The sequence below is a fragment of the Lissotriton helveticus genome, chromosome 9 (genome assembly GCF_964261635.1).
Source record: "Lissotriton helveticus chromosome 9, aLisHel1.1, whole genome shotgun sequence".
Taxonomy (NCBI): domain Eukaryota; kingdom Metazoa; phylum Chordata; class Amphibia; order Caudata; family Salamandridae; genus Lissotriton; species Lissotriton helveticus.
Genome location: NC_136070.1, coordinates 27,843,079 through 27,869,698, shown reverse-complemented (window position 1 = coordinate 27,869,698; position 26,620 = coordinate 27,843,079). Strand labels below are relative to the sequence as shown.

Sequence of the window (26,620 nt, the reverse complement as noted above, 5' to 3'; positions counted from 1 at the left end):
CCCTATCATAACGTGCCAATAGCGCCTGTGTGTTTGCTATACGCCAGAAATTGGCAGCCTGCGCAGCCACTCTCTTGCCCCCTGCCTCAAGCACTTTTGACTCCTTGTCCGGGGGAGGAGCTTCACCCGTCGTCTGGGAGTTCACCCGTTTGCGGGCATTTGCGACCACAAGAGGTCAAGAGTCAAGAGGCAACTGTCCCCGAATATATGCTGGGTCTGCAGGTGCCGGCCTGTATTTCTTCTCGATACGTGGGTTCACCACTCTCGCCCTGGTAGGCTCCTTAAAGATCTCCGCAGCATGTTTAAGGACACCTTTGAGCATAGGAAGTGTCTTAACTGTCTTTTCAGAGACAGAAAAAGTGTCAAACAGAAAATCTTCCTCCACTGGGTCAGCATGCATGTCCACGTCATGATTAGCAGCTGCCCGCTCAATTAGTGCATGAAAACCTGCAGAATCCTCTGTTGGGGATGCACGTGCACTGAAAAGCTGTGGGTCCTGCCCCACTTGTTGGCTTCCCTGGTCACCAGTGTCATCATAGGAATCCTGTTGTGCATCAGGGTCATTGATGGGGAAATTGTACTGGTCATCTTGTCCCCCCTCCTCTCCCCCTGATTGGTCGGGGGAAGGTGTTGGACTCCTCCGAGGCGGAGGCTGGATAGGTTCAACCAGGGCAGGAATGTCCTGTGCAGGCTTTTTCTTCTTCAGTGGAATAACATAGGAGTCCACTGGCTGGGAAGTAATTTTCCTCTTATAAAGGGTCAACTTGCCTGTGTCCGCGTCGATATAACGCTCAGATTCTCCCTCTGAGTCGTGTTGCTGAGCCAATTTTCCACCAGACGTTGAAGATTCCGATGTCTTTGGCGCCGACCTTGGTGCAAATGCTTTTGGTGCCTCTTTTGGTGGCAGAATGTATAGAAGCTTGGCAGCAGGCTTTGCAGGCATGTCTAGCGACTTCTGATGCGACGGCGCGGAAGCCGACGTCGCAGTAGCCTTCTCACGAATCCTTTGCAGTGAACTAGCGATTTATGATGCGCCACTCGCCGAGGCACCTGGCGCCGACAAGGAGGCCGCCAACGGGCCGTCGCCCCCGACGTTCTGTGGCCCTTTTGGAGGCTTAGACGTCGATGCCGCAGCTTTAGACACGGAGTCCTTGGACCTATGAGTCGAGCCCCCGCTCTTGGATCCGAGGGATTTTGTAGACTCCGCCTCGACCATGCGTCCGTCTAACGGTGCCCCTGTCGGCACCGAATGTTTGTCGACGACTTTTGTGGTCTTCGCCTGCGCCGCCCCGGTCGACCCTTGACGGACGACCTTCTTTGAGGACGCATCCCCCGCCGATGACTTCGGCACTGTCGAGTCGACAGTCTTCTTCGACTTCGGTGGCCCGGAGGTCGACGGAGCCGATGAGGTAGCAGGCTTTGATGGTTTAGATGGAACGTCCGCCATCTTAGTTGCGCTCGAATCCGTTAGTTTCGGTTTCGATTTGGCGTCGGCCATTTTAGGCGCAGTCGATTCCGATGGTTTCAGTTTCGGTTTCGATACGTGCTGCGTAGCACCCGCAGGTATGTCCGCGGCCGGGCCTGAAGGCGGGCCGTGGCTTGCGGTGCAGGGTCTTGGGTAAGGCCGAGTGGCGATCCCGTGACCTGAGCCTGATCTGTGCAACTGTCGGGCATAGCTCATCCCCTGAGCTATCTTCCGCGGCCCCATAAACTTCTTAGTCGTCCCCTACCTCGTCGACGTATTCTAAGTTTTGGCCTATGTCCCCGTCATCTTCTTCGGGATCGGCCTCGACCTCCGCCGCCGGTGGTGAAATTTGAAGATGATGGCTCAGGCCCTCTTCTTCTGGGTCGAAGATGTTATCGGGTGCCGGGGCCGCCCGCCGGGCCTCGAGGCGCACCGCGCGCCGAAGCTTGAGCGTTTTCTTCGACCTGAACTTGGAGCAGGCCATGCAGTTCTCCTCGTTATGGTCAGGCGAGAGGCATTTATTGCAGACCGGGTGCACGTCGATATGTGGGTATTTGGACCCACAGACGGGGCAGTATGTAAACGGGCTCCGGTCCATGTTGAAAAAGTCGTGGTCTTGCTGCGATGAGAAGGCCTCGAAGTCCGAAGAGTAACTCGACTCCGCAGATTCCGACTCGAAGAGACGGGAGAAACTCGAGACCGTACGCAAACAATACCGACGTAGGTAACGAAGGCCTTTTGGCCTTAAAGAAGTAAGTTTTCTCGGTTCCGACAGAGAGACGTCGAGACCGCATCCGAACCCAATGGCGGAAAAAAACAATCTGGGGATGGAGCCGATGCCCATGCGCACTGTAGTCCAGGGGAGGAGCCACCTATCTCAGGATACTTCGAAGACTCTTCCAGGACAACAATGTGCGATCATCCGGACCAAACACTAGGCGGCGATCTATGCAAAAGATATGAATTTAGCAGCCCACATGCCTCGAACTCACCCCTTGCCTAGATATAGTATACCTGTGTCTAACCTTATATCTGGACACATATACACCTATAAGTCACTCCTATGGCAGGCCTTAACAATCCTGAAGGCAGAGTGCTTGGTTTTATGTGAGATGGTGCTCTAGCATGAGCTGAGCCTGTCTGCAGCTTTCGGAACCATGTCCTCATAGCTGTTCTAGGATATTGCCATACCATATACTCTTAAGTGCATTATGAACCTCGCGGTTAAATGCCATCTTTGGTTTGGCTTTATCAAAACAGGTCGTGTAAGGTGTCATACGCTTTGGAATACTACCCCCTCGCCAGTTCTGGCGACGGGGGTAGCATTCCACCCTTCTAGAGGGAGAAGACATGTTACTTCCATTAATCCCAGTTAAAGTTAACCAGAGCCTCAGGATCACAGAATGGATGCTGCCACCACAGACACAAGTCTGACCTCCTGCTGCTGGGAGTCCTTCCAGCGAGGGAGGCTTGGACAATAGGTTTCCTGTCACAGGGAGGTGCTAGCACCACCCCAGACAGGCTATAGTGTATTGGGGCAGGGAGGGCTGAATGAAAGGAGACACTGCCTGGGGCACACAAGGTGTCCTATGCATGGGCCAGTTCAAACCGGTGCTGGGGTACTCCAGCCCCAGCTCTGGAGCGAAACTGGACAAAGGGAAAGGGGTGTAACCACCCCCTTCCTGGGTCCCACCCATAGGAGGGACCTAGCAGGTAATCCAGGCCCTAAATTTGGTATATAGGTAGGAGCTGAGTCTCAAGACTTTAGATAATCCTGACTGAAACTCCGATACGAAACTCTGGACCCTTCGACATCCTACTCGACGTAGAAGACTGAAGAATCTCCCTTGTGGTCAAGGAGTGAAGACCTTGTGCAAGCAGGCACCATCAAGCGCTCAACGGTTTGCTTAGTCGTTGCTCCCGCCGGAGCTCGAACACAGAGCCTGACAAGAACCGGACTTCCAGACATCCAACAGCCCGATCCACAGCCACAGCAAACCTGAGACCCGTGAAGGCGACGAGAGACGTGGGACCGGCATCTTGGAAAGCCAGCGAATTGCTTTCCGTGCAACTTCTGAGGCACCCTCGAAGTTGTGCATTGGGGATTGAGAAGCCCCAGCCCCAGCCCCGAGCACCAACTGCATCGAAGATCACCTCTCCACACTCACCGAGTGCTGCGTGGGGCCCTTTTGCATTTTCCTGCTCGACGTGTCTGTCCGGTCACTTGCCCGTTGGCTAGTGGCCTCTGGGACGACGAAACCTTGAATTTCCAACGCTGGTCTGGTTGCTCCAGACTGGCCCTTGCTCCCCTGAAAAGGAGCAGCCCATCAGACCTTTCTGGTCTGATCCAGAAGCCATCTTCGATTCCTGCGTGGGTTGCATTTGCCAAGGCCTGTTGATTCCGAATCGAGAACCGACACCGCCAACAGTGAGAGCCTTCGTGGGACAGTCCGTGCCCAGCTCCTGGTCGTCGTCGACGCCTCCTGGTCCACGTGGCAGCGGAGACAAGCTCCTCGACATCACCCGATTGCTTCGCGACATCGCCTGGTTCCTTCCTGGTCACTGGCTAGTGTCCCAGACTCTGTCCCCTCTGCTTTCAGGTACTCTTCATCCTCGATCCACCCTTGGACCCAACCGAACTCTTCTCTCCTGGTCGCCTGCAGCATCTTTTCTCCAAGGCTCCATAGAACTCCACGACGAAACCCGACACACTTTGGGACCTATGCACCCGCTTCCTGTGGGTGAGGTAACGCGAGTACTGCGGTGCTCCTGTGAAGATTAACTCTCCTAGTATCCTAGTTTCAAGTGGTTAGCTTCTAGTCCAGTCGGAAGACTCCCAAACCTTTAACTTTCTAACTTTACGCACCCATTGACTTCTATGTGTGCACGCATGTGCATTTAGACACTGCAAGGAGACACTGCCTGGGGCACACAAGGTGTCCCATGCATAGGCCAGTTCAAACCGGTGCTGGAGCACTCCAGCCCCAGCTCTGGCGCGAAACTGGACAAAGGGAAAGGGGTGTAACCACCCCCTTCCTGGGTCCCACCCATAGGAGGGACCTAGCAGGTAATCCAGCCCCTAAATTTGGTAAATAGTTAGGAGCTGAGTCCCAAGACTTAAGATAATCCTGACTGAAACTCCGATCCGAAACTCTGGACCCTTCGACATCCTACTAGTGTCCTAGTTTCAAGTGGTTAGCTTCTAGTCCAGTCGGAAGACTCCCAAACCTTTAACTTTCTAACTTTACGCACCCATTGACTTCTATGTGTGCACGCGTGTGCATTTAGACACTGCACCCGCATCCCGTGGGCCTCCTGCTCCCTAACTACTGTTAGTCCAGTGTAGCCCCAGCGATTCTCAAGGCCCTAGGCCTTACCATTGTTCGTGACGTGGTTCTTATAACACTATTTTAGTATATGGTTTTACGAGCCACCAGGGCCTATCCATATTTGTGCAACTTTTGTATGTTATATTAAGTTACTTGTTATGCGCTTGTGCTTCTGTGCTCATAAAGAGTCCAGGGGATTGATTTAGAAATAAATACATATATTTTGAATATATAACCTGTGTGGTGTCCTTTCATTTGGTATTAAAGGGATTGCATATGGTAAAACAGCTGGCTTCACATGCCCTCTTGAGTTTAGCCTAAGACTGCTTATGTCCATGCTACCACTAGGATAGCTGGTCTATAAGGTTGACTTTACAACCACCACCATAAGGGTTGTTTGGACTGGTGCAAGGTGCTCACTAGGATAGTGAACATCATATACCAGGCCAACTTCTCACATTGGATATGGCTCAAATAGGAAGTTTTAGGTCATCCAAATGGGACTTAATAGGATACTATTAACTGTCTGAGGTAACCAGGTTTAGCTATAGTTAAGAAGGTTGACAACACAGCATACGTTTAGTCTCTGGAAAAATCACTGGCTCTAGGAGGACACAGTCTTCTCGAAAATAGACCATTTAGAAGTTACCGTCTCGAAAGCGACCACAGCAGGAATACAGAGACAAACTGAAATTCAAGTGGAGGAAAAGCTAATGAAACAGAAGGAATTTAGGCTGGTGCAATAAACCAAAAGAAAAGTTATTTACTCTTGGTAATAGTCTTCCTGGTGGATAATCCAAACACCTGCAGATTCCTCACCAACTGAATAATCCCAGGCGCAGACTGGATCCAGAAACTTCAAAGTTCTACAATTCCAGTAGGGGTGCGGGCTTCGTGTCGGCACCTGAAGTGACACTGAACGATGTCACAGATGCCATATAGCGCTCACCTTGGCACAACAATGTCAGTTTCCATGCATTTTTTTGTGCTTTTGAGACAAAGCAAGATTGATCAGATACAGTGCTAAACTCTAAATGGAACATTATTGATACTCTCCCTGCACATTCATTCATCAGACGGGGAGGTGGGTGGGATTGGTGAGTAATCTGAAGGTAGAGAAAGCTATCCACTAGAAAGGCCATTCCCAAAGACAACAACCTTTTTCTTCCGATGGACCCTTCCACCTGTAGATACCTCACCCGTTGAATAGAGTTCTAAGAAGGACCCTCCCGGCAGGAGGGCCGATATATAGTTAGAGGAGAAAATCTTGCAGCACAGAACTAGCTAAGTGCCGGTCACTACTCATCTCGGAGTATGAAGAGTAGTGTTTGGTGAACTTGTGCAGGGACGCCGGTGTCGCTCCTAACAGATCTTTGTGATGGAACATGTGAGAAGTTGGCCTGGTAGGGGATGTTTCCAATTCTGGAACCACCTACTACCTGACCAAACAATCCCCTTATGGTGTCTGGTTGTAAGTCAACCTTATTAGACAAGCTATCCTAGGGGTAGCATGGACTAAGCAGCCTAAAGGCTTAACTTAAGAGGTCGTGTTAAGCGAGCTGTTTTACCACATACAATCCTGTAATACCAAATGAAAGGACACCACACAAGTATATATTATAAAAATATATGTATTTATTACTAAAAACAATCCCCAGTATTCTTTATGAATAAAGGGGCACAAGCGTTAAATCAAAAGCACTGTTTAAACATACAAAGTTGCACAATTATGGATGAGGGCAGGGGGCCACTCGAACCATATACTAAACAAGTGGTATAAGAGAGGCCACTCGAACAGTGGTTAGGCCTAGGGCCTAGGGAATCGCTGGGAGCAGTCAGGACAAGCAATGCTGAAGTCGGGAATGGCCCTCGGGATTCGGGAGATGTGCGGAAAGCGCACGCATGCACCAATGTTAACCAATGGTGCGTAAAAGTTGTAAAGTTAAAGTTAAAGGACACTTCCGCTGAACCTAGAGGAACAAAACTTAACACACAGACCCTAGAGGTGTGCACCAGTGTGGGAACACCGGCGGAGCAAAGTTACCTCACCCACAGGAAGTGGGTGCACAGGGTCGAAGTGACGTCGGGTTTTGACTCGCAGGCTCTTGGTGCTTGAAGCTGAAAGGGCTGCAGGCGGGTTGAAGATGAAGTGTCCGGTGGAGTCCAAGGGTGGACTCAAGTTGTAGAGTACCTGAAAGCAGAGGGGACAGAGTCTGGGTCACTCAGCAGTGACCAGGGTGGAACCAGGACGGAACCAGGCAATGTCGGGCGCAATCAGGTGGTCGTCGAGGAGCTTCTCTCCGCTGTCACGTGGGCTCTGGGGCATCTGCGACGTCCAGGAGCAGGTCACGATCTGTCCCACGCAGGCTCTCACCGTCGGTGCAGTCGGCTTCCGGTTTGGAGCAAACAAGCCTTGGTAAGAGCAATCCACGCGGGATCGGAAGATTGCTTCTCACTCGGACCAGGAAGGTCAGAGTCGGGGCTCCTTTTCAGGGGAGCTGGTGTGGATCTGGAGCAACCAGAATCACAAGTCTTCTTATGTAGTTCGTCGGCACAGGGACCGCAAGCCAGCTGGCAAGTGACCGGGCCAACGCGTTGAGCCAAAACGTGCCAAAGGGCCCCACGCAGCACTCGTCGAGTGTGGAGGGCTGAACTTCGGCTCAGGAGTAGCTCAGGGTGGGGGCTTCTCAAACCCCGGTGCACAGCTTCGAGGGTCACTCGTGGGCTGCACGGTCAGCGTCTCGTGGTCAATTCAAGATGGCGTGCCCCACGCTTCCGGTCGCCTCCACGGGTCTCAGCTTTGCAGGGACTGTGGATTGGGCTGTTAGAAGCTGGGCAGGCTTGATCTCGTCGATCTCAGTCGCTCGAGTTCCGGCGGGAACTGCAACTAAGTAGACGTCGAGGGCTGGATGGTGCCTGCTGCTGCAGGGTGGTCACTCCTTGACCACAAGGGAGATTCTTCGGGCTTCCAAGTTGAAATGGGAGTCCAAGGGTCCAGAGTTTCGTTTCTAATGTTTCTTCCAGGAAATCTGATGTGCATTGGCACTGCTCCCACTCTTATTCGAATCTGGTGGGCGTGATTACCTGCTAGGTCCCCTCCTATGGGTGGGACCCAGGAAGTGGGTGGATACACCCCCTTCCTTTGATCCAGGCCGCCCTGGCACGAGGGCTGGAGTGCCCCAGAACCGGTTTGGCCGGATTATGCAAGGGGCAGCCTTGTGCGCCCCAAGCAGTGTCTGGTTTCTTTCAAACCTCCCTGCTACAATACACTATCTCCTGTCTGGAGGGCGGTGACACCCTCCTGTGACAGGAAACCCTTTGTCCAGGACCCCCTTGACTGAGTTTCGGTCAGCTCCAGGGGTCCAGACATTTGTCTGTGGCAGAGGCATCCATTTTGTGGATCTTAAGGTCTTTGGAGAAATCAACCGCATTAAAGTAAAGTAACATGTCTTACCCCTCTAGAGGGGTGGAATGCCATCCCCGTCGCCAGAACTGGCGAGGGGATGGTATTCCAAAGCGTATGACACCTTACACGACATGTTTTGATAAAGCCAAACCAAAGTTGCTAAATAACCGCGAGGATTATAAGGCACTTAATAGTATATGGTATGGCATTATCCTGAAACAGCTTAGGGATTTGTTCCCGACGGCTGCAGACAGGCTCAGCTCATGCTAGAGCTCCATCTCACATAAAACCACGCACTCAGCCTCCAGGATTGATGAGGCCTTTCTATAGGAGTGGCTCACAGGTTTACATGTGTCCAGATATAGGTTTAGACATAGGTATACTATATCTAAGCAAGGGGTGTGTACACCACCTTACCCCAGCTGAGTGATCAGCCAGTTGTGTCAATTTAAGAACCAGCCAGGGGTGGCAAAAGATATGCTGCAGCCCCTGGTAGGCCTTAGTGGCTCCTGTGCCCTGTGCACCTATAGTGCATTCTACAGGGGCTGACAAGGAGTCCATTTCCAATTGGTATGTGCCTATAGCACATGTGTCAGTAATTTAGTGAGAGAACAGCAGGCTGGGGGTCTGATCAGCAGGCCCACAGCCTCAGTAGTCGAAAACCAGTGAAGCAAAAAGCAAAAATTTGGGGTGACCATAGGATAGCAGACCCTACTCTCCTACAGAACACATCTCACAAGGGCAGAAGACGATGACTTGGCCCTGGTGGAAGGGGCCACCATTCCCAAAGCTGGTTCTTTTTTGCAAGGGCATGGCACATTTTGACGCAGAGGATGATCCAGAGGGTTAACGTCTGCTTCTGGGCGGCTTAGCTCTTTCTACTGCTAAAGTAGCCAACATAAAGCTGGTTGTCCAATCCGATGTTCCTTGCATGGCGGAGATGAAAACAAACCACACGCCTAGGGTTCAGGCGATGCAGCCACTGCTCTTACTTCATTGGATGGGGCGGGTGATAGAAGAATGGGAGGGCGATGGACTGACCTAGGGGAAGCAGAGTAATCACTTTTAGAAGGAATCCAGCCCTGGCTGGCAAAACCAGCCTGTCAGGAAAAAGGAAAATATGGGCATTCAGAGCTGGAGCTCACTGACCCATCTTGAAGTAGTGATGCTAACCAAAAATACAGTCTTTATTGCTAAACAATCGTACCTGAAGGGCCTTGAACAGTGACCCTATCAAAAAAGTGAGAACAAGGTTTAGTTCCCACTGGGGCAAACAAGAAGAGTTGGGAATATAAATTAGTCAACCCTTTTAGGAATCTTATCACAATAGAGGACTTGAAATGGGAAGGTTGGTCTGGGAGAGATAAGAACTCTGGCAATGCTGCCAAAGACCCTTTCACTGTGCATCACATATGCTCTCTGAGCCAGAGATAGTGCAACCCATAGGATCTCTGACAGACTGTCTTACAACAGATCTACGGCGTTGCCTGCGCACCACAAGACAAAGCTGTTCCACCTCCCACAATGCACATATTTTTCAGGAGAGACAGCGAGCTGATAAAATGATGTCTCCCACCTCCAGTGGCAGGTGATAGGAGCTTGGAGGTCCCCACTCAATCTTGCAGGCATGAAGGTGGTAGCTCTGTAGATAGGGGTGAAGAATCATCCCCAGACTGGGGGAGAAGATCAGCCCTGAGACGACATTGAAGCAGAAGACACCGGGAGAGGTTTAGCTGGTCTGTGTGCCTCACCCGTCTCGGCTATTCTCGTGGATAAGAAGGCCTTGGGTCCGGTCTTTGCTAATATTCCTCAGAAATCAAGGGTATGAGGGGAGGAACATGTAGTGCCATTGAAAGTTCCACCTCAACTCAAACGTATCCCCCCCAAGGCTCTCCTCAACGGATCCTGAGGGGTGAGAACTCCTGGCACTGAATTTTTTCTGAGGGAGCGGGCGAGTCTACCTAAGAAGTACCTCACAGGGCGAGGTTACCCAGGCTACTTCTGGTAGAAGTCACAACTTGTGATCTGCAAACAAAGCTGGCTCTGTCAGTCTGCTCAGCTATTCAGAGACCTCGCCAGGTGACTGGCAGTCAATTGGATAGATCCCTACCCAGGACCACAGCCTCAATAACCCGTGACAAAGTAGGTGAGACCCTACTTCTGCTTGCTTTTTTATATAGCATCAAGATGTGGACAGACCAGGCGTGATTGGAAGGGAGGAAGGCCTTGAGAGCAAGCCGAATTGCACGCATCTCTAACAAGTTGATAGGAAGCACCTGCTACTCCAGAGACTAGAGGCCCCTGATCGGCAGATCCTGTATATGGGCTCTCAACCCTCGTGTGGAGGATTCAGTCACAAGGAGATGATAGACAGAGCGCTGAAACTTTTCAGACACTCACCCCGTCACAGATCTGGATTGAATCCATCATCATTCTTTAGCTCACTTCGCCACCTCAGTTTAGGCCCAGCCTTATGCAAACCAGTCTTGACCCTGTTCCTCATGGGAACAGTCCAACACGAACAGCCAAGCCAGGTCCTCCCTGGACCGGAAAGAAGCATCCTAGGACTGGTTTCGGGGTAACACCCCTCATCAGCAAGGCAGGCTTGAATCCAGTGGCAAAGTGAGCAAGGGTTACACGTCTGGGCATAACCTGCCAACTAGGAGAATACAGGACGCCAGGAGACCTGCCAGGCATAAAACCCTCAGGACTGCACACCTTCCAGGATGGGTGGAAACATCTTCGATCCCGTGAGGAGTACTGTCCAGAACTGCCCCATAGACAGGACATATTGGCAGGGTTCAAGGTGAGATTTAGCTTACTGATTGAAAATCCCAGCTCCAATAGCAGAGATGCAGTCAACTCCAATGGCATGTCACCACCTCTAGCAATTCTGCCTTGATTAGGTAGTCGTCGAGGCATGGGAAGTCTGGAAAATGAGGTAGTCTGAGATGTGTCATGAACACTACCATCGCCTTGATGAAGACCTGAGGTGCTGATGTCAAGCTGAACCGGAGTATGGCGATTTGGCAATGGTTGGAGCCCACCACAAAAAGCAGGAACTTACAGGTGTGACCGCAGAATCAGAATGTGAAAGTACGCATCCTCCAAGTTAAGTCACACTAACTACTCTCCCAGTTCCAATTCCAACAGAACTGGAGCTACGGTCAGCATCTTGAACAAGGACTACAGCACCCTTGCACAGTTTCCTGCTCTGATGCGAACTCCACTGCTCCTTTCAGAAGCAGCACTGCAGCCTCCTGCTGCAAGATGCAAAGATCATCTTCAAACAGGAGAGGTTAGGCGAGGCATCAGAGAACCCTTAGGAGGGATAGGGTACACCCCCTTTCTCTTACCTGCAGGGCCTACTGGTCCGAAAGAAATATCCCTCCGGGCTGGTAGAAGGGAGGACATCCAGCCTTCTAGAAGCTCCAGGTGAGATGGCAAGAGCAAACTAGGCCAGCTTTCCTTGTGGTGCAGAGAAGGAGGATGGATAGATGCTGGGTTCCTTTGTCATTGCCTAGACCTCTGCACGGTTGCTTAAATTGAGTCTCTGGCTCAGCCCTACATGGTTTGTTTTCACACCCACGAGTGACAAGTGACGAGGTGTTAGGCGGCCAATGTCCAGCTTGGACATTGGAAGCTGAACACATGTCAACTCGCCATGGCAGTTAACTCTGCTGGATAAGGTAGACAGATCACTTTGAAGTAGTTAAAGATCCCCTGCCAGAGTGAAACCGATTAACACCCCCCACCTGTCTGTTATCATCTCCCTGTAAAGTGGCCTCCATGGACGTAGCCATTCCAAATCCGCATGCCCAACCTCAACTGGATGTACAGTCTGGGCTGCGTTACCCACCGCCTGAGCAAATCTCACCAGAAAAACGCACCTCCAGCAATTGAGGAGCACCTTGAAGCACAAAGGGTCTTAACCTCCCATGACGGGCAGTTGGAAAAAGACAAGCTTTAGCTCTGTCAAGCAGCACTTTATCCAATATTTCATCCTGCCACCAAGAAAGTCCTGTGTACCAGCATCAGGAGACAGCATGAAATAACCAGGCCTGGGACATTTGCTGAGTCACTACTCTCTGTAGACCGAACTAAAGTTTGAGAAGTCTGCTGGATGTGTGGTCATAGGCAAAGCCATACCTACCTCCAAGAAGAATGCACTTTACAGAAGGAAGTGGTCTGATCCACTAATGACGGCTGCATGGGACGACCTCCCTGGAAGACAACATGACTGGCAGCAACCGCTAAGGAGCCACAAGGTCACACGGCACAGGAACCAACAATGCCATCCAAGCCAATGAGCTGATTGTTCATCTTCACAATAGAAATGGGTGAGAGTGCACTGCCCAACCCTCCATACCCATAGGACCTGAGCTTACCTCTGCAGTCATCACTTACACCCTTGGGGTGTGAGTCCCTTGACAGATCTGGGGGCGGTCGATTCAGTTCTAGAAGAGTCATCTTTCCATCACAAGTGGTTCGCTAAATATTGTGCGTTTCAGATCACTGGGTGCCCCCACTACTAGAAAATGCAAACCACAATCAACTAGTTATGAGACAGATACCACCCTATCTACTGAACAACTAGGATATTCAGCCAACCAAGTCCGTCTCGGTCTAGACACCAGAGAAAAACATGTACCTTCAAGCAGGCACCAGTGACCAAACACTGCCAGCATTGGACACCAGGGAGAATGCCCTCGGAGCACCAACAAACACTGTTGTGGTGGATAAGCACTTGATTCTATGAGGGTTTTGGCCATCTTTCACAATTATAGCAGATGGAAAGAGTGCGTTTCTGAGCACAGTCCACACAATTCAGTGTTTCACACTTCCTGCATAAAGAAATTCCCAAAACCTCAAGCTTAAGTCTTTGATCAGTTTTCTAAAACTATTTTAAAGAAACTAACCTTGAATGCTTCTCAAAAAGACAAGAGATTGGACAAACGCTCCTTCATATGAGAAGAATGGCCATAGGGTTTAATAAATAAAAAACGTACTTCATAGATGCTTGGAACAATTTTGGGACCCCAAGAAACAGCCACTTGGACGACCCGTCCAAAATTATAGGTCACTGTCCCTTACCATGGAACCATTCGAATGCACTTCAGCCCGCACCAGGCTTGTAGTCTCAGTAGGTCACAGGGTCACAAGTTTGCTTTGCAAGGGCACGCCAGCTCTGACTCATCGCGAGGCACAGAAAGCCAGAAATGAGCATGAGAAGATAAGCTTTAGCCTGGTTAATCAGCCTGTGCTCCTTCTCTGAACCAGGACCAAGACAGTGACTTGCATTTGCTTGCCTGCTGCTGTTAATGTCAAAGACAAACAATGGAATGGAATGTTATACAAAGGCATTCCCATTAAGAAGCTTATATTTGGGCGCTGCCACCGATCACTATGCGAGGGGCCTCAAATCACTCTAATGCACATTAAACAGGAGGCCTGAGAATGAAACCATGTGCTGCTAGCCATGCATCTCATTGGACGCCAGCAGCTAGCTCTTACCTCTGCACTTTTCATGGCCTTCAGCAGGTTCCCCACAGTGTCCATGAAGGAGTTCCCCAGTAACCTGCCCAACTTCTTGTACAGGACGCCCAGACAGGTCACAGCGGCACTGCAAATGGGACAAGAAAGCACAGAGCAGGGTTGGAATGAGAACTCTGGAAAAAGGGGTGTTCAAAAAAAGAAGATTTCGGCACTGGGCAAGTTGTACCCGGCAGGCGAGAGCGTCCGAAAGGCCACTAAGCTAGAGGCATCCCATCAAACTCTGGGACACGGGCTTCCTATTTTAACTTGTCTTATTAAAAGAAGAGAACCATCTCACTGTAAATTATCTATTAAGGCTAAGGTTTAAAAAATGCCTTAACTTAATGCCTTAACTATGAGCCTGAGTGAAGAAACTCTGAGGACACACTCACAGTTTGGTTGGTAGGTAGCTCGGGGAGTCGTCTTTACTGCGGATGAGCTCATTGCACTTGTCGATGGTCTGGAAAGCGGAGAAGGTGTCACCAACGCTGTACACGAGGCCCAGATTCTTGGCGATCAGTCTTCGGGAGGGAGGGCCGGGAGAATCACTCAGCAAAGTAGTTAGTTGCTCCACCAGCCTTTTCTGATTTTGTTTCACATCCACCTGAAAACAGATGCACAGATATCCAGTTAGCGACTCCACGAAATCGAAAGCACAGAGAAGATCGAAACAGAGACTCCCTTAACTATCACAGAGAAGATTTGAAATCAAAAACATTAAAAGAGACATCACTGAGAGCCCTGGACCAGAACCTGGTGAGGCACTGAGGGCAGATTGAACCTCCCACTGCCTGGAAAGCGAGCACTGGAAGCAAGATGAATCCTCGGGGTGACCCATGTGTACGATGTTGGGACTAACTGGGGGTGAAATATGTGGTATGACCTGCAGAGAAGAGCCTTCTCCCCCTCCTCCAGAGCCACTGTACAGTCTATTTCACAATATTTCACACAGGATGTTTTTATCTTTGCAAGCACAGACACTCGCCTTAAACAACACAAGCGGCCACACTGGCATTGCCATTGTGCTCAAATAGAACACAGTCAGAGTGCTCAACACCTACTGCCGGGGCAGATGGATCACAGTCCTTCGGCAAAGGGACGCCTCCTGCAGACACACGGTGTTACAGCACTTTTACTGAGTTTAACTTCCACCCCTCTGGTGTGCACATGAGCACACGCTCAGAGGAGAAAGAAAGATGAGTCTGGGGGTCGTGGGGCTCTCAATTGTTGCAGGGCAATATCCTGTATCTACCAATACCAATAGACACCAAATAAATAACTTCCTGGCTCCCTGTAGGCACCAGACTCCACTGGAGGAATAAAGTCGAGCACTCAGGTGTTACTGCGAGAGGCGGAAGGGGTTAGAAAGCAAAGGGAAAAGAGCAGTTACGAAAAGGATACACAAAGAAAACCAGGAGATGATGGCATCTTTCGGAGCGAAGATACAACCCCCATCCAGAAGACACGGTTCAAGGAAAGCCCCCATCAATACATGAACAATGGTCCGAGAAATCAGAATTAAGGTCCTTTTACCCTCTCCACACATCTGTTAAATTGCCACGGTCCTTCAGAGTCGGGTTGAACCCAGATTACTGCAGCGGGAGGGGTGGCAGAAGTTATACTGTCACACTCCCTTTGCCTGGGAGCAGAACATATAGCCAAGCTGGAAACTAAGCTGAAAGAATGACTGGTAGCCAGCTCTCTGGAGAGTGTGGTTATTTATTTCGGAAGTCAAAGAGAGATCTTTGGAGAACAGTTACCCATCTATACTGGATTTAAAATAAATTATAGGGCAAATGCCAAGGATTTATCTTTGTGCATATTAACATAACCCCAGAATCTTGTATTCATAACAGTAGGTGTGCTCTTCCCTTGGTTTATTTTTGTTTTTTTAAACAAATAAAAAAAAAGTCACTCGACCCCATAAAAGATGTGAAAACTATAAAACAAAAGCTGTTTCACTCCAATGAGAAACTGAGTGGCTAGAACATTTGGGTTACTGTCCTGAGAAACCAGTGCACCAGCAAATGGGCTTCAGCCATATAAAAGACCCTGACACAACAAATATAACAAGAGCAGGCTAAGGCAGAGTCCTTACCTCCAGAAGCAGACAGGAATCCCTTGCCCTGAAGATACTTTTAACCTAACCAGGACATCCGCTCCTACAACACCTAAATGGCCGTGCACGCTCGCCAGTGCAAGAAACCTAATCACAATATCCAGTTTCTCATGGATTTCGTTCAAATCTGCAAAGCAGTTCAACCTGCGAATAGGCCTGAACGGCATATGCCTAGTTTTGGCCAAATTCACCGACATATTTGACATTTTTGCTAGGAAGCTGCACGGTGCTCACAAAGAGAAAGGGAGGGAAAGTTTCATCACAGACATATGGCACAGACCATGCAACATGCAATTATGAACAGCGAGGTCACACCACAGTCTAGTGTGTCAAATGACAACAAAGATGCTTTCCCTTTACCACTTGGAAAGTGATCTGTAAAGGTGCATTTAGAAGACAGACACCGCTATATTGGCTGTACTACTTGCAACAAAAAATATAATATTGGTTTGAGGGTGCGTGTGCGCAAGTAGCTGCAGCACAGCGGCAGGGACTGCTTAAATAGTATTTCTTCAGTAAAGAAAGGATTATAAATGTAGTTCTTGTAGCATATAATTAATAAAAGGACCCAAAAAAAAACCACAATAGTCACATTAAGCTTTTATTTTAGTTTCAAACTTGTCTTGTAGAAAATCAATCCTATTTCTGTCTTCAAACTAACCAGTCTGTTACCTCCTCTTTAATTGAGAACCCTGGGAGGGCCCACAGGCAATTGGTGTCAAACACCTTTTCAAAGAAGTCCCCAATGAAAGAAAGCCTTTCTGAGACATTTGCCTCACAAGTAGAATTCACAAACTGAACTCTTGCAAGGAAGAGAAGACTTTCATTACAGGCTGTGAAAGCTGTTTGGCCCAAGAGGGAGTCGAGGCTTTTGTTTGATCTTTTGGGGCTGGCTTTGTTAAGCCAGGACGGGACATAAAGAGAGACTAATTTCAGTGAGGCTCAGAGCTAACACTTTGGATTTCTGAACACTCGGAACGAAGGTATACGGTTTACTGTTAAGTGCCTCGCTGAGGGAGGGCATATGTTCAACGCATACAATCCAAGGCAGATTTGACAATCACAGTAGGGTTCACTTTATCTAAACTGTTGCAACCACTCTGAAGGCAGGGGACTGGCTCAAAGAGAAATTAGAAGACCTTCTGGAAGAATTCTGATATAGCAGGTGAAGAGCGGAGGACAGAGTCTCCTTTAATGCTCTGGATCCCTGAATCAGAAAGCTCATCTGTGGACTAGAGAAGGCAGTCTCTTTCTGATGCACAAAACTCAGAGCTCCCAGGTCTATCCAGAAAAGGCCTGCCTGCTATCGACCTTTGTAGCCTGTGGCTTGGAAGTGAAGAAAGTCCAGGAAATGGGAGGACCGCTTCAGTCTGGGAGAAAACAAGCAATACCAGTGAAGACTGGGCTTTTGGCTGTGAACCTAAAGGTATTCCTTTAACCCACATTAACCCGTGGCATTGTATTCAATGCCCTTCACTGGAAGTTTGGAGCCCTAGGGGGAAAAGTTATAAAACTGGTAAATGCAGACCAGTGTTTGGGGAATCAGTCTGAAGATGTGCACATTAGCTTTCAGTTTGATCTTCTTAAACAATTGAGTAAAGACCTTTGAAAACTGAACTTTTAAAAAAAACATTTTATCTTTGGGGCATTGCTTTGTTTCAGTGCTAGAAGTTAATGCACGGCAGCTCCATAGTAGATATTTTTGAAAAGCACAGCCAGGGCACGGTTCTACCGTAATTTGTTTCTGTCGCAGACAGCTTTAAAAGCAAGAAAAAATAATCTGATTCATTGTTTTTTTAATATTGTTTTACGCCTGCTTTATGATTGCTTCGCTTTGGTGTAATTTTTAAATAAGTCCATTGTTTTCCTTGTAAGTAAATAGCTTTGGACATGTTAATGTGTGTTTTTCTCCACTATAACATTGCTTCAGTGCTGCTTTGTACTGGACACACACTTTCTCTGAAGGTAACAGGACCTTTCACAGAGATTTGCTTTTACTTCTAGGTACCATAACTTTGTGGGTGGTCAGACACATTTCACACAAAGATTGAGGCCTCCTCTCTTCATCAATCACGGTTACTACAACCTGAACCTAAGTTACCGGGTACAATACCGCTACAAAACCAACGAAAAGGATAGAGAAAATAAAAAACAGAAAATCAATGAAATTAAAAAAAAAACAGAAAATGTATCCAATCAGGTCTGACAGAAGGTTTATGCCACCGGCTAGCAAGAAACTTCCAGTATTTCATTTTACTAAAATTTGTCTGACAGATTCAGATGTATTTATCATGGATGTTGTTAGGTTATTCATATGTTCCTTGGTCATCTCCAATTCACAATACTTGACTCAATACCATCTTCCTCTGGTGCAACTGCTCCCCTTTCGATTTTTATTTGCATCAGATTGATTGCTCTGCATCCCCCGCTCTCCACCCCACGCCCTAAAAAATTTTCGTAATGTTGGATCACAATCACAGACACTCACAAGGTGGCTTCCATTTCTGAGATGTGGCTAGCACATAATCTAGCCACTGAATCCTATTAGTGAACACCACATCAGACAGCAGGAGAGCAGAGACTAATGACAGCTTCAAAGCAAGACACTTGCCCGGTTGGTCGCAGTGAGAACTTTCTCCAGAAACCTCAGCCATTCCAGCAGGAACTCGGCCTTCTGAAGTTCTCCAAGCTGATTATACGCCTCCTCGTTCAGCAGCATGCTGTGGGCCAACTCCATGATGTGGCCAAGGCCCCTTCACTGCCTCCTCAACCGGTCTGAGCTCTGTGCTTCAGAGGTAGCATGGGGAGGGATGCCGCCTGAAAACATACGAAAAAATAGTTTGAACACCTTTTATAACGCTAGATAGATCCAGAAGTAGCGAACGAACCCTTAATAGACCACACACAACATTTTCAAAATGTTTCACTGCGTAAAAAAAGAAAACAAAAAGTAAACCAACAAGGTACACCCCAATGACAACAATTATAAAGGAATTTCAAATGTGAGCCTCAAGTAAGTCACATTTTCGTAGTATTTATTTTTTCTTCATTAGGTTATCTAGTTGCATCGATTTATATCCATTATTTATTGCAGGCAGGATTTCTTTGTTATCTGGTTACATTGAAAGCCACTTGAAGCAGCCATGTCCATGGTTCTGAGCACCTCATTGTTGTTTGAAGCATGAAGCTAAGTGCCTTCCTCAAGATACACCTGCCAGAGATGGGTTTTATCCTCATCATCAATGTCACCAGGTAGCCTCGAGTCAAGACTGGCTGACCTCACTCTATGCTGAATGTACACTTCTGCCAAGCTTGGGCTGGCCTTGCAATACTCCCATGAAAGAGGCCAGGACTATTTGGGAGCCGGATTCAAAGTTCAATTTTCCAGTCAGGTCTGTGTTCTGGTAAACAGCTTATGTGTTCATCTGAGATAAACTTGTATTTTTTTATGCTGATGTTTCCTAATAGCAAAACTAAAGGGGATGATGGAGGGAGTGTTGAACATTGCAAGCACTCACCCCCAGTCAACTGATCTGGGTTTAATCCATCATCATTCTTTAGCTCACTCCGCCACCCCAGTTCAGACATGGCCATATGCAAATCAGTCTGACCCTGTGCCTCATGGGAACAAGTGTGGGCGTATGATCTGTTATGGAGGGCGATCCGCCCGTAGAGTCATTATGCATGGTCTCCAACTGCTTGGGGATATCTACATTATTTTATTTTATTTTTATTTATTTTTTATTTTCAAGAGTTTTATATAGCGCTGGCTAGACCCGGAGGTATCAGAGCGCTATACATGTGCATCAGATCATAGTTACAGGTTACATCATAACGAAGGTTACATAGTTCTTAGAGCATGGCCACATAGTAACTGGCAAGGTCAAGATAAACAATAAGCACAAATACGTAAGGGGAGAATAGGCAAGGTGAGAGATTCAGGGGAGGGGGTGTTGGAGCCGGGGAAGTAGACAGATAATGAAGGCGGGAAAGAGGAGGTTAGGGTGAGAGACACAGCATGGGAAGAGGAGGGGAAGGGTGACTGGTACAGAAACCGGTAGACGAGTCAAGGCAAACGTCCAAAGTCCAGTAAGCTGTGATCCCAGGGGAAGTGGTATCACTTCCCTATCTCTGTTTCGAGAGGCTCCCTTTGCGCAGTGGACTCTCTCAGAGAGGTCTCTGAGACTCCAAGACCTACATACTGGATCCTTCTCCAGAAAGGGGAGAGGGAGTGCTTTGGCAAGGGGCGCCATACCATACCTCAAGTGTGAGTGGCTCCCTTGGCGCAGTGGACTCACTCAGCGGGTTTGCTGAGACTCCAGAGTATAAATATTGGATCTTTCCCCAACAAGGGGAGAAGGAGTGCTTAGTCAAAGGGCACAAAGGACAGGTGATAGGCAGAGTAGCAGGCAAGGGGAGAGAATTCGGGGGAGAGGGGATAGGAGCGAGGGATGAGACAATGAGGAGAGACGAAAAGAAGTCTGCCTAAAGACCGACTGGGTAGGTGACGACCAAGGAGGGAATCCACGGCCCATCTCCCCTATAGCTAAACTAAGTAGCTCCATCGGGCGTCAGACAAAATAGTTCAGTCTCAATACATTGAGAGGAGGGAAGGAGAGACATAAATGGAGGGCGGATGCGGTAGGAGACTGCAGGAGAGACGAAAGGAAGTGCAACAATGTGGTTCAACAATATATAGGAAAAGATCAAACAAGAAAACATATCAGTCAGCAATACATTAGAGGAGGAGAGAGAGGAGCGAGAAAGTAGTGGGGGGGGGGGGGGGAGGGGTAGCGGACAGGATGGGCCACACAGGCGCACACGGGTAGATGGAGGATCGCCATAAATCAGGAGGAAGAAGAGGGCAGGTCAAATGAACAGGGCTAAGGGAGGGGAGGAGGGAAAGTGAGGTTGGCTAGACCCAAAGGTATCAGAGCACTATACATGAGGATCAACAATGTATCCGACAAGATCAACAATTACACAATACATAAAAAATAATAGGCAATACATTAGGAGAGGAGAGAAAGAAGAGAGAAAAGCATTGGAGGGGGCAGGGGAGGTGGGAAAGGGAGGCAAGAGAGAAAAGACAACAAGGAGAGACAAGAGGAAGTCTGTCTAAAGACCGACTGGGTAGGTGACGACCAAGGAGGGAATCCACGGTCCATCTCCCCTATAGCTAAGCCATGTAGCTCCATCGGGCATCAGACAAAATAGTTCAGTCTCAATACTTAGAGAGGGGGGAAGGAGAGACATAATAAAAATAAAATAAAATAAAAATAAATGGAGGGAGGATGTGGGAAGAGACGACAGGAGAGATGCAAGGAAGTCTGGCTAAAAACCGACTGGGTAGGTGACGTCCAAGGAGGGAAATCCCCGACCTGTCTCCCCTATAGCTAAACTAGGTAGCTCCATCGGGCATCAGAACAAAATAGCTAGCTCTCAATTGACGAGGGAAAATTCATTGATAAACAGGGTGGGGACTAGGACAGGTGAGGGCAGAGGTCATTAGCAGGAAAGTGGAGAAGAGTAGAGCGGGGAGAGGTAGCGGATGGACGGGCCACACAAGCGCACACGGGTAGATGGAGGGTCGCCATAAATCAGGAGGAAGAAGAGGGCAGGTCAAATGAACAGGGCTAAGCGAAATACAGTTGCAGGAGTCCAACCGGGGAAATGGGTAGTAGAGCCCCCGGAAAACGCTGCTGGTTCGGTGTAAGTTTCCATGGATCAGCTTTGAATCATTCATTCTAAAAGTGGGTCCGTTCCTTCTCAGGCGCCCTATAAGATCCAGCCGGCTAGGGGGTCAGCGCAGTCCCACTCCTGCGCGCAAGGGCTCCAGCGATGAGTAGTTCTATTCCACGGAGGGCCGCCTCAAGTCCCCCAGGCCGCAACACACAAGAGGATGGGGGCCCTAGGCTGGGCGCAGGTCGCTGGCGGGCAAGAACACTCAGGAGCCAGTGCCACCAGACCGCCCAGCGCAGGGGGACATCACCACTGCGGCGCCCCTATTAGTCGAAAATACCGCCGTGGTCCGTCTGCCGTGAGAAGGTGCCCATTCAGCAGGGGCAGAGAGAAAAGCCCGGGTAGATATGTAGCAGTACGGTAGGTGCCAAGCGGATGAGGAGGGGTGTCCCACGGGTGGTGGTCGGGGAGGTCAATACTTTTTATCTCAGTTGTTGTACTGCCTGGTGGGAGCCCTGGGCAAAGCTAGTGCTGGATCTTCCGTCTCCCCTCCAGCCAAAGTGGCAGTCGTCCCGGGCCGCAGGGCACTCCGCCCGACCACCTCTTGCCAGCCAGCAATGAGAAATTCGGGCCCACCATGTGCAGGATCCTGAAATCAGTCCCCTCACCCCTTACACGGAGCCAGCAGCTGAGGGAAACTCCGGGATATTAATCAGGTCGCCAGCCTAGGATTGTCACTGCAGCGCTTCTCTGTCACCCCGGTCAGTCCGCACCACTATCAGGGCATGGGGCAAGACGGGGGAATGCAGCCAGGATAACGGAGGGCAGAGAGGGGGGGGGGGAGCAGTCTCCCGGCAGCGCCGCATCCAGCACGGCCAGAGTGCCCAGCAGGGTTACCCGCCACTCACCGCACCACCCCGCAGTGGTAATAGTCAGGGCAGCCGTCGGTCCACTCGTCCCCCCCACTTCAGCGGCGGCATCCGGCAGAAGGTGATTCAGGCGGGGATGCGCCAAGGTCCGGTCAAGACGCCCGTTCTCCTCCGGCGTCACCCTCCTGTGCAACATTAGTTATGGGTGTGTGATCCATTATGGAGGATGATCCAGCAGTATGTTCTGTAAGCAAGATCATGTTCTACATTTGCTTGGGGGTAAAGTCAATAGGGGTCAATGCGGGAAGGTGTACCGGGAGGATTAATGTGGGATCCACACCCATTGGTGGCGTGGTATAGAGGCTAGGCAACTTGATGGAGGGCGATCTGCCAGTCTGTTCTATATGCAAGATCACGTTCTCCATTTGCTTGTGGATAACTTCAATAGGGGGTCAATGTATGAGCCTGACCCGGGAAGTTTAATGAGGGATCCATGTCCATGGGTGGAGGCTAGACAACCTGATGGGGGCTTCCTCGTGAAGTTGGGGAAAGGTCTCTGAGTTCTGTGATTGGATGGGCGGGATGAATGTAGCAGGTGTAAGGGTTCCTTCAGATATCGAGGAGGACAGTGAATGAGGGGGATCTAATCGATCCGCTTTGTATGAAGGAGGGGAGAGGAGGGCGGTGTAGGTGACATCCCGTTTGGTGCCATCCCACGAGGAGGCAATTGCAAAAAACAACAAGTGATGGACTGAATGTGGATCAATGTCACACACTCCCCCAGTCAAAAGATCTGGGCCCAAATCCATCGTTTTTTTGCACTCCACACCACCCTGGGTCAGATAATGGCTTTATGCAAATCAGCTCTGACCCTGTTGCCCCATGGGAACAGTCCAGTCCGAACTACAACAGCCATATCTTTCCCAGACCGGAATCAAGCATCCGAGGACCGGACCGGTTTCGAGGTAACACCTCTCTTCAGCCCGGCTAGCTTGACTCCAAGTGGTGTGGAGTGCCTGGGACCCACGTCTGGGCATCCCCAGCGCACTTAGGGCGGCAATTGCAAAAAACAACAAGTGATGGACTGAATGTGGATCAATGTCACACACTCCCCCAGTCAAAAGATCTGGGCCCAAATCCATCGTTTTTTTGCACTCCACACCACCCTGGGTCAGATAATGGCTTTATGCAAATCAGCTCTGACCCTGTTGCCCCATGGGAACAGTCCAGTCCGAACTACAACAGCCATATCTTTCCCAGACCGGAATCAAGCATCCGAGGACCGGACCGGTTTCGAGGTAACACCTCTCTTCAGCCCGGCTAGCTTGACTCCAAGTGGTGTGGAGTGCCTGGGACCCACGTCTGGGCATCCCCAGCGCACTTAGGGCGGCAATTGCAAAAAACAACAAGTGATGGACTGAATGTGGATCAATGTCACACACTCCCCCAGTCAAAAGATCTGGGCCCAAATCCATCGTTTTTTTGCACTCCACACCACCCTGGGTCAGATAATGGCTTTATGCAAATCAGCTCTGACCCTGTTGCCCCATGGGAACAGTCCAGTCCGAACTACAACAGCCATATCTTTCCCAGACCGGAATCAAGCATCCGAGGACCGGACCGGTTTCGAGGTAACACCTCTCTTCAGCCCGGCTAGCTTGACTCCAAGTGGTGTGGAGTGCCTGGGACCCACGTCTGGGCATCCCCAGCGCACTTAGGGCGGCAATTGCAAAAAACAACAAGTGATGGACTGAATGTGGATCAATGTCACACACTCCCCCAGTCAAAAGATCTCGGCCCAAATCCATCGTTTTTTTGCACTCCACACCACCCTGGGTCAGATAATGGCTTTATGCAAATCAGCTCTGACCCTGTTGCCCCATGGGAACAGTCCAGTCCGAACTACAACAGCCATATCTTTCCCAGACCGGAATCAAGCATCCGAGGACCGGACCGGTTTCGAGGTAACACCTCTCTTCAGCCCGGCTAGCTTGACTCCAAGTGGTGTGGAGTGCCTGGGACCCACGTCTGGGCATCCCCAGCGCACTTAGGGCGGCAATTGCAAAAAACAACAAGTGATGGACTGAATGTGGATCAATGTCACACACTCCCCCAGTCAAAAGATCTGGGCCCAAATCCATCGTTTTTTTGCACTCCACACCACCCTGGGTCAGATAATGGCTTTATGCAAATCAGCTCTGACCCTGTTGCCCCATGGGAACAGTCCAGTCCGAACTACAACAGCCATATCTTTCCCAGACCGGAATCAAGCATCCGAGGACCGGACCGGTTTCGAGGTAACACCTCTCTTCAGCCCGGCTAGCTTGACTCCAAGTGGTGTGGAGTGCCTGGGACCCACGTCTGGGCATCCCCAGCGCACTTAGGGCGGCAATTGCAAAAAACAACAAGTGATGGACTGAATGTGGATCAATGTCACACACTCCCCCAGTCAAAAGATCTGGGCCCAAATCCATCGTTTTTTTGCACTCCACACCACCCTGGGTCAGATAATGGCTTTATGCAAATCAGCTCTGACCCTGTTGCCCCATGGGAACAGTCCAGTCCGAACTACAACAGCCATATCTTTCCCAGACCGGAATCAAGCATCCGAGGACCGGACCGGTTTCGAGGTAACATCTCTCTTCAGCCCGGCTAGCTTGACTCCAAGTGGTGTGGAGTGCCTGGGACCCACGTCTGGGCATCCCCAGCGCACTTAGGGCGGCAATTGCAAAAAACAACAAGTGATGGACTGAATGTGGATCAATGTCACACACTCCCCCAGTCAAAAGATCTGGGCCCAAATCCATCGTTTTTTTGCACTCCACACCACCCTGGGTCAGATAATGGCTTAATGCAAATCAGCTCTGACCCTGTTGCCCCATGGGAACAGTCCAGTCCGAACTACAACAGCCATATCTTTCCCAGACCGGAATCAAGCATCCGAGGACCGGACCGGTTTCGAGGTAACACCTCTCTTCAGCCCGGCTAGCTTGACTCCAAGTGGTGTGGAGTGCCTGGGACCCACGTCTGGGCATCCCCAGTGCACTTAGGGCGGCAATTGCAAAAAACAACAAGTGATGGACTGAATGTGGATCAATGTCACACACTCCCCCAGTCAAAAGATCTGGGCCCAAATCCATCGTTTTTTTGCACTCCACACCACCCTGGGTCAGATAATGGCTTTATGCAAATCAGCTCTGACCCTGTTGCCCCATGGGAACAGTCCAGTCCGAACTACAACAGCCATATCTTTCCCAGACCGGAATCAAGCATCCGAGGACCGGACCGGTTTCGAGGTAACACCTCTCTTCAGCCCGGCTAGCTTGACTCCAAGTGGTGTGGAGTGCCTGGGACCCACGTCTGGGCATCCCCAGCGCACTTAGGGCGGCAATTGCAAAAAACAACAAGTGATGGACTGAATGTGGATCAATGTCACACACTCCCCCAGTCAAAAGATCTGGGCCCAAATCCATCGTTTTTTTGCACTCCACACCACCCTGGGTCAGATAATGGCTTTATGCAAATCAGCTCTGACCCTGTTGCCCCATGGGAACAGTCCAGTCCGAACTACAACAGCCATATCTTTCCCAGACCGGAATCAAGCATCCGAGGACCGGACCGGTTTCGAGGTAACACCTCTCTTCAGCCCGGCTAGCTTGACTCCAAGTGGTGTGGAGTGCCTGGGACCCACGTCTGGGCATCCCCAGCGCACTTAGGGCGGCAATTGCAAAAAACAACAAGTGATGGACTGAATGTGGATCAATGTCACACACTCCCCCAGTCAAAAGATCTGGGCCCAAATCCATCGTTTTTTTGCACTCCACACCACCCTGGGTCAGATAATGGCTTAATGCAAATCAGCTCTGACCCTGTTGCCCCATGGGAACAGTCCAGTCCGAACTACAACAGCCATATCTTTCCCAGACCGGAATCAAGCATCCGAGGACCGGACCGGTTTCGAGGTAACACCTCTCTTCAGCCCGGCTAGCTTGACTCCAAGTGGTGTGGAGTGCCTGGGACCCACGTCTGGGCATCCCCAGCGCACTTAGGGCGGCAATTGCAAAAAACAACAAGTGATGGACTGAATGTGGATCAATGTCACACACTCCCCCAGTCAAAAGATCTGGGCCCAAATCCATAGTTTTTTTGCACTCCACACCACCCTGGGTCAGATAATGGCTTTATGCAAATCAGCTCTGACCCTGTTGCCCCATG

At 49.9% G+C, this 26,620-nt stretch overlaps 1 protein-coding gene across 2 annotated transcripts in view; it reads right to left on the bottom strand.

Moving 5' to 3' along the window:
- Positions 1-26,620, bottom strand: part of HEATR5A (HEAT repeat containing 5A) — a 314,530-nt gene that overhangs the window by 271,188 nt on the left and 16,722 nt on the right. For both annotated transcript variants that reach the window (XM_078659395.1, XM_078659394.1), the window contains exons 2-4: positions 18,466-18,671; positions 14,128-14,339; positions 13,715-13,823 (exon numbers count right to left, since the gene is read on the bottom strand). In XM_078659395.1, the coding sequence (XP_078515521.1) occupies positions 13,715-13,823; positions 14,128-14,339; positions 18,466-18,591 (447 nt within the window). In that variant the 5' untranslated portion in view covers positions 18,592-18,671. The remainder of the gene's footprint in view (positions 1-13,714; positions 13,824-14,127; positions 14,340-18,465; positions 18,672-26,620) is intronic.